The following is an 8,875-nucleotide window of genomic DNA, read 5'->3' on the forward strand; positions in this document are numbered from 1 at the left end:
CTCTCCACCTTCCAGCAGTCTCTCATTTCTATCTACTTCCCCATTCTCTTTTCATTAAACTTGCTTTTCTTGTTGCACCAGCATCAAGATAAAGACATTTTTGATTCAGTTTTGTTGTTACAATCCACAGCATGTTTTACTCTTTCGATGATAAACTTGCTCTGTTTTAGCACATCATGGGTTAAAAGGGCTTCTGTGGACTAGTGTGGACTGACAGCATACTGATAGCCTTCTGTGGACTGATAGCATGCTGGTATCTTTGTGTGACTTAGCATGAAAACTCAGGAACACAAGACATATTTTCTTTCCCAAAACTTAATTTCTGAAATTGAAACCCTACTCTGTCCCCTTTTGGTTCACTTAGCCTCATCACTCCATGTGTTGTCCCCTTTCCTGATATGTGTGAGCCAACGTTTCTTAAAAGTGCTGTGGCCTTGGAGAGGATGGCACTTCAGTCCTCAGCTTACACAGTTAATCAGCGAAGTGGAGCAGCAGCATTGGCTGTCCCACCCCACCTGGTCCATGCCCTCTGCACCACCTCCCCGTCCTCTGTTTCTTCACGTCCTGCTCCTGTGTTGCCCTGCGGAAGTTAACACGAGTCCTCTGCGCACTAAGGACCTTCAGCCTCCACTCTTCTCAAGGCAGAAAAAATGTATCTCTAGGAGAAATATTTCTACCTTCAGGACACTCCTTTGCCAACAGATGACTTTCCCTTAGAGCTTAGGCTTCCGTAAAATAAAAACATGAAAGACAAACTTTCTCCCCTGCCATAGGCTTCCCTGAAAGACAGTGATCAACAAGCCAGCTTAAATTAGGGAAGAGGAAAAGAGAAAAATTTGAGAAGAGGGGAAATAAACATCACCCAGCCCCCTTTCTTTGGAAATACAGATTCAAGATTTCAAACTACTGACCTTCAGGTGAAACTTTGGGGATGTTGAGACTTAAAATGCTCAAATAAAAACCCTGGTGCAAGATGATGCTGTAGCAGTCAATGATTCTACAATGTCATTTTTTTCTGTGTGTTTGCCTGCAGGATACCTTAATGAGATGAAAATATGTAGATAAGTATATATAATTTATGTAGATCTTTTAAAATTTTTGTTTTGACATTACAGCTGAAGAAAACCGATTTGTAAATAGGATCCAAGATCCTTACTATTTTAAACCATCTCTCATAGTACAAGTGGGGAATAGACATTTTCCTTCTTAGTGTTCACAGGGATGCCCTTGGGTTTCCCTCTCTCGGTCTCAGTGGTGTTTCCTAGAAAAGATCCTCAGAGAAGTTAATGAATATGTCTGTATGAGTTAGGGAAAGCATGGCGTTCAGTTTGTAACTTCTGCAGTCATCAAGTTAAAATAGAAAATAGAATGATGCGTCTAGCTCTTATTCACTTGATGCTTACTAATTTTAAAAAATTGATTTTTACTTCATTATTTTCATGATAGGAAAAGAACATCCCTCTTGAAAAATAAACATATTAAAAATCCTTTGAATTTTGTTGCTAAAATACTTATTAACAAACACATCTTATTTCCAAACACATCTTTTTTTTAGATCTCATGGTGGATGTTCCCGGACATGGAAAGGTGGTGGTGGACATTGCATATGGCGGTGCATTTTATGCATTTGTTAGTGCTGAAAAGTTAGGACTAGACATTTGTTCTGCAAAGACCAGGGACCTTGTGGATGCAGCGAGTACAGTAACAGAGGCAGTGAAAGCTCAGGTCAGTATTACTCTGCTTTCATAACCAATGCCCTTCTCTGTGGCATGGAGGAAATATACATTATTAGGTCTATAAAGAAAATTAAATGATGTTTAAATTACTAGTAGTACTAAGAATAGGGTACTTATTAAAATCTTAGCCTCCAAAGCAAGCTTGTCCAACCCATGGCCTGCGAGCCACATGCAACCCAGAATGGCTTTGAGTGTGGCCCAAAACAAATTTCGTAAACCTTCTTAAAACATTATGAGTTTTTGCAATTTTTTGTGGCTCGTCAGCTCTCATTAGTGTTAGTGTATCTTATGTGTGGCCCAAGACAATTCTTCTCTTCCAGTGTGGCCCAGGAAAACCAAAAGATTGGACACCCCTGCTCTAGAGCAAAACTCTCTATGAATTCTAGCTTTACCACTTGTAATGTATATAACTTTGGACAAGTTATATAACCTCCATATGCCTCAGTTTTCCTGTCTGCAAAATGGAAATTAAAAAATACCTGCTTTGTAGGGTTGTGAGAATAAAATAAGTCAATAAATGTAAAGGACTTAGAGTAGTGTCTGGCCAATAGTAAATGTTCAGTAAATGATAATATTATTTTTTTGAGACAGGGTCTTGCTCTGTCACCCAGGCTGTAGTGGAGTGGTGTGATCAGAGCTTGCTGTAACCTCAAATTCCCAGGCTCAAAATGATGCTTCTGCCTCAGCCTCCAGAGTAGCTGGGACCACAGGCATGCCCCATCACACCCAGCTAAATCTGTGTGTGAGTGTGAGTGTGTGCGTGTGTGTGTTTATATAGAGACAAGATCTCACTATGTTGCCCAGGCTGGCCTCAAACTCCTGGCGTCAAGTGATCCTCCCAACTCGGCCTCCCAAAGTGCTGGGATTATAGGTGTGAGCCATCACACCCAGCAATTACTAAATTTAATAATACATACATACTAATAGAGTTTATAGTTCCTTAAATGTGTAGAAACGTATTTATAGAATTGTACAAATTTTAAATGCATGTGTGTGGTCATTCTGTAAAACTTGAAAATAATAAATGTAAAATATAGCATACAAAATGGATTTAAACCTTTTTCTTATTTCATAGAGAACATTAATTCCTATTTTTTTTTCCTATATTGCTAAGAAGTTACTCAAATAACTACTTAAATAACTCTAGTTTTTACTTGGGAAAGCTATTTTGATAAAATCAGTTTAGATAATAAATAATTCTAGAATATTCTTTCACTTCTAGCACAAATGAAGCACATTTTACCTTGAAATTGGGACCTATAAATAAAGCACATGTACAGTATTTGAATGTTTAGTATGTGAGAATTTATTGGTAGTAAAAAGTAACTTGTGTAAGATAGTGTCTAATGTACTAATAATTATTATGTTCTGAAGCTTTATTTTAAAATAATTTATAACTTAAATAACAAAATGAGAATATATACTGTATCAGTATTATAAATTATTTTTCTGGTACTGCCAGTACCAATATGTGTAATTATATTATGATAGTAACTTTTGAAGCTCTGAATGTACATTAATTTTCTGTTCCATTAAGCAGGACAGCTAATAGTTTGAGTTAACAATTTGGCACAAAATAATTTCTCCTAATTTTTAATGAATTGAAGAGAAAAAGTCATGGATATCTTAATAAAAGGTGTAATTTTGTCCTTCTCATTTGAGTTTGAACTCAACAAGGTGGCAAGGGTGGACTTTGAGGCAGGAAGGATTCTGAGAAAAATGAGGACAAGTTCTATTATTGATGTATCAGACAGTACAATTAATTACTCTGTGAACTGTTGACCATTCACACTGCTGAAGCAGATTTAGGAAAAGGCCATGTGGATGGAGAGTTAAAGTTAATATAAATTCATCTTCGTTCATTCACTCTTTTAACAAACATTTACCAAAAACATACTGTATGGATGTTAGACACTATGCTAGATCCGAAAGAACAAACTCCATCTTCGAGGAGCTAGCTCCAGTGGGGGAAGCGAGCATTGTGTTGGAATGTGCTATAGTGGAGGTGGGGCATATCGCTTTACGAGGATGGAGAACAAAGATTCAATCTGCAGGAGACTTTAACGTGGTTTCAGATGGACTCTTTGGATGTTAAGAACCCAAAGCTGTTCCATTGCTTTAAATGACATGTAACTGGAAGTAGAAAGTACTAATTATAAGGATATACAAGGGAAGTAAGATTACAGCAATCTCAGTCATACTACAAATGTTTGCAGAAATCCAGGAAAAGTTAAAGAACTAGACTTCCAAGAACAAGTAGCTTTGCACATTTGGACCTGAATCTACCATTGAGTGACTTAGTTACCCTGCCAGTGCCTGCTTCTTTGTGTGCATATCTACTGCTTTTTGATGAATCAACTGACTTCATCGGCTACAATAAAGCTATTTTTCATCCAATTGTTTCTCTCACCTAATAGTTTCTGCATTCTTACAGAATGTTATGTCCTCTCACAGCCTTTGTCTCTATCATTGGTATTAACTTCAGCTCTAGATACTCAGAGCCTGATTTTCCCACATTATCCTCTTTAAGCTTCTGAGAATAAGACTATGATTGCCTTAGCTCATCCTGTTGGAGAAGCCATCACCAGCCTGTGGATTGACCATCCTGGGGTCAGTGCTGCAAAGACTATGTGTATTTGGGGTGGGAGGGGTGTATAAAATAGAACTACTTTTTTTAGCAAAGGCTATATGCAGGACAGCTTCCTTAGAAGGGACTCAAAGTATGATAATAATTATAACTTCCAATAAAGTTGTTACTTCATCTAGACAATGACATAATTTCTAGCAATTAGTATACGTTGCCCAAAACGGTATTTTAAAAATGATGATTAAAAAGTTACATCTAAAAATGACCCATCTGCATTATTTATAAAGATAAATTTGAATCAAAATATTTATTTTTTGTGTGGTTGTTTTTTTTGTTATTTGCAGTTTAAAATTAATCATCCTGATAGTGAAGACCTTGCCTTTTTATATGGAACCATATTAACAGATGGAAAAGATGCTTATACCAAGGAACCAACCACCAACATTTGTGTTTTTGCAGATGAACAGGTATTAAAACCGAATGTTTAGGGACAAACGCCAGGTAATATGGAACTAAAACATTATGAACATTCTATCTTCATTTATTCTGAAACAGGTTGACAGAAGTCCCACTGGCTCGGGAGTGACAGCCCGAATTGCTTTACAGTATCACAAAGGGCTTCTGGAACTGAACCAGATCAGAGCCTTCAAAAGCAGTACCACTGGCTCAGTATTCACAGGGAAAGCTGTGAGGGTAAGTGACACCCTTAGCTTCTTATTTATAAATGTGTCACTCATGAGACTGAAGAGGCCTGAGTTGGGTGTTTGATAAATTTCTTCAGTCAGCTTTCAGAAGAGAATTTTAAAGCAGGCCTGTAAAAACTTCTTTTCAACTAGGACATTGGTTCTCCAGTGTGGTCTTGGGACCCCAGAGGGCCCCTAAGTTCCTTTCTATGGGTTCAGAAGGTCAAAACTATGTTTACAATAATGACATTACTTGCTTTTCACTCTCATTCTCTCAAGAGTGTACAGTGGAGTTCTTCAGAGGCTACGTGATGTATGATAACCCAACCAATTGAATGCAGAAGCTGGATATGAGAACCCAGTTGTCTTCTATTAAGCCAGACATGAAAGAAGTTTGCAAAAATATCAAACATTGCCAGTTTTCTCATAAATTTTTTTTGTTTTGGCAAACATAGTTATTTTCACAAAAATATGGGTTTGTTATTTTTAAAATGAAGTAATGAACAGATATATCTAATTCCTAATACAGTAAATATTGATAGATAAAACTTATATAAAGAAAAACTCTTTGGGATCCTCAAATCTTAAGGTATAAAAAGGTCCTGAGACCAAAAGGTTTAAGAGCTACTAAATCAGGGTTTGGGTTTTTTTTGTTGTTTGTTTTTTGTTTTATTTTGTATTAGTGTTTTATTTGATATAATAGGATGTGAAAGCCCTGAAAAGTTGTGGAACATCAAATTTTTGTAATGGAATAAAATTTTAAATGTGCTAACCGCTAAGTAATGAATCTCAGTAGTAAAGGAAATCTACTACAGAATGATTGATCTACATTCAGTAAATTATTCTACTCATAAAGAGTCCTTTAACATAGCAAACAATCTACCCTAATATAGCTGTTTTTAAGATTTGGTGTTTCTCAATATTAGAGTTTCCTTAAAGATCTCTACATCATATAGCAATCTTAGACATGTGAAACCATTTATGTTGTATGCAAAAATTTGGAACACACTGTCTTCAGAATCTGAAATGGAACATAAAAATAATAACATACATTTATTGGATACTTCACTGTTCATCAGTTTTCAAGCTAAACACTTGATACATGCCATCTCATTTAATCCTCACAAGAATCCTACAAGGTCAGTACTGTACTGTTGTTATCCTTTTAAATAGATGATACAATGGAGAATTGGAGAAGTTAGGTAATTTGCCAGAGGTTAGTTAGTGAGTAGCAGATCCAGGTCATGAACTTGGGTCTCTCTGAACAGACCAAAGCATTACATTATATTGCTGTCAGAGCAAAAGGTCAATGAGGCTTTATATTATAGGAACTGTTATGAGAAGAATCTGGGACTGCAATGTCCCCCTAAATAGAGAGGGAGCCGAGAGACCAAAGAATGACTCAGACACGTCCAGGTTGGCAAGTCGATGCATTTATTAGAACTTCCATACAAGGCACTCCTGGGAAGCAGCTGAACAACTATGGAGACCCATCCTGCCTCCTGACTCTAAGCTGCTTTTAAGCTAATTTTCTGGCTCTTTGCCTACTGTGTATGTGTGATAGGACTGTTTTCCTTGGTATGTTCCCAGATATTCTCTGGGATATTTGGGTTCTCAGGGATACCTGCTCCTTGGCTGGGCACCATGCCCTTGGCTTACCCCCCAAGCCTTCAGGGTTCAAGCAGTGCACGTACATCCTTACATAACCTGGTGAAGGACCTGTCACACTACAGCAACTTTATAAAAAGATAAAGTATTATACCCCAACAATATTTGACATTTTACCTTTCGCTTCAGTTATTCTTCTTTTAAAAAGTAGAACATAAAAAGATATGCTGAAGTTAATGTTTCCAGTTATTTGTTTTATAGTTATTGATCATGCTTGCCAGAACGTCTTCACTTGCATCATGCTCTCTCCCTGTCTGTGTGGGCCTGTCCAGGCTCCCTGATGGTACCTTTTCAGTTTCTTCGCCTGTCCCAGCTTCCTTTCCCTGTCCTTCCATTTAGATGTTCCCATCACTTCATCCTCAGCTTCCTTCTCATCTCATCTACAGTTTGATGCTGCTGGGCAATTTCATCCACTTCCTAGGCTTTAGTTTTCAACCATCTACTGATGATGACTCCCAAACCTTTATCCCTGCCCTGCCTACCTACCCTGTATGTCTTTCAGAATATAATGCACTTAATCCCAACTGTTCATTATGCTCATCTCTAAATGACTGTCCCAGAGGTGTCTCAAACTCACCTTGTTAAAAAGTTCTTCCTTCCTTCCTTTCTCAAATGTGCTCTTCCTTTCTCTCCCCATTATGGTTAATGCCATCACTAGCATCATTTCCAAGCTAGAAACTATGGTTATAATTAACTTATTGCTAGTCCTCAGTTCCCACATGCATTGGTCAAGAGGCCTATCAGTTCTACCTCCAAACTGTCTCTGTGTTAGTATATATTCTCCTTCTCCATCGTCACTGAAAACTCCCGTAGTGACTATGGAATCATTCAGTGAATTGAGGTTATCTCTTAACATGTTTCTGGGTCTTTTGTCTCTCTCTTTTCCAGTTTGATCCCCATTTTACAGCTACAGTTATCTAAAACACAAGTCTGACCACGTCACTCTCCTTAAAAACCTTCCCTTGCCTGTAGGATTTCCTTGCCTTTCCTTCACATGATAAAAGTGAAGAGTACAATTTTCAAGCCAGATACAATATGAGTGCAATATTTTGATAGTATACTCCATCTTTTTTCAGGAAGCGAAATGTGGTGATTTTAAAGCTGTTATAGTGGAAGTATCAGGACAAGCCCACTACACGGGTACAGCAAGCTTTATAGTAGAAGATGACGACCCACTGAGGGATGGATTTCTTCTCAAGTGACTTCTTCCATGATTTTGAGGGCTTTCTTTTTAAAGTAATCATTATCCATAATGATTGTTTTCTCTAAATTAGGTGAAAACCAATAATCAAATTATACATATAAACTAATTTTCTTTCTAAAATACTACCCTGTGACTAAATATAAAGTCATTATACCTCATATTTGCAACTGTATTTTGGTATAAATATCACTTATGTCTAGCATACAAAATGCCAGAAATGCAGTCTTTTTCTCATGATTAACATATCAGGTAAAATTAAAGCAGTAGTTACTTTTAAAATATTGCTCTATGGTAATTACTATTAATATCATATTTTGTTTTAAAGACTCTTTGAATAATATGTGGAATTTAACAATGAACTTTACAAGCTCATTATTTTTGTCTTCCATTTTTTTTTTTGAGTAGAATAATGTCCTCTCTATAAGCAGCACGTAAAGGAGATGGATTATTATAAAGTACTCAACACTTAGCACAATAGCCTGGGAAGGATGGGGTTGGAGTCAGCTTCTTTGTTACAGCTGCTGCTAGGGTGTTCTCTGTGGTGCAAAGCCCAGCGTCTACACCCACAGGTAATGAAGTATCAGAGACCATCTCCAATATCCTAGAATTCAGACACTGATCATTTCAACACTAACCTCAAGACTTTGCACATGCATCAAATGTTCTTCCCCTTTCTTCTTTTTTTAAAAAGTCTAATGTCACCTCTTGTACAAAGTCTTCGTCAGGAAGAGTTAGTTACCTCCAAATAATTTCACTCACATATTTTTAAGACAATATTTAGCACACTGTAATATACTGTGTTGGCCTGTGACTTAAGCTTATTTGGGCTGGGTTTCCTATCTTATTTGTTGTTTTCTAAAACTAAGCACAATCTTAGAAGATTGTGTTTCCTAAATAAATTAATGTATGATAATTATATTTTTGTCTTGATTGACAAAATTAAGATGAAATCAGTCTAGATTAAGCTGGGGTTGACAGATCCCAAGAGGGCATTTGG

At 37.0% G+C, this 8,875-nt stretch overlaps 1 protein-coding gene across 1 annotated transcript in view; it reads left to right on the top strand.

Moving 5' to 3' along the window:
* The window catches only part of L3HYPDH (L-3-hydroxyproline dehydratase (trans-)), an 11,909-nt gene extending 3,691 nt beyond the window's left edge, over positions 1 to 8,218 (top strand). Inside the window, exons 2-5 of the mRNA XM_011989562.1 lie at positions 1,556 to 1,725; positions 4,668 to 4,790; positions 4,879 to 5,016; positions 7,751 to 8,218. Coding sequence (XP_011844952.1) covers positions 1,556 to 1,725; positions 4,668 to 4,790; positions 4,879 to 5,016; positions 7,751 to 7,876 — 557 coding nt within the window. The 3' untranslated portion in view covers positions 7,877 to 8,218. The remainder of the gene's footprint in view (positions 1 to 1,555; positions 1,726 to 4,667; positions 4,791 to 4,878; positions 5,017 to 7,750) is intronic.
* Positions 8,219 to 8,875: the final 657 nt, after the last annotated feature.

The sequence above is a fragment of the Mandrillus leucophaeus genome, unplaced genomic scaffold, assembly GCF_000951045.1.
Source record: "Mandrillus leucophaeus isolate KB7577 unplaced genomic scaffold, Mleu.le_1.0 Scaffold359, whole genome shotgun sequence".
In the NCBI taxonomy this organism is placed as follows: Eukaryota; Metazoa; Chordata; class Mammalia; order Primates; family Cercopithecidae; genus Mandrillus; species Mandrillus leucophaeus.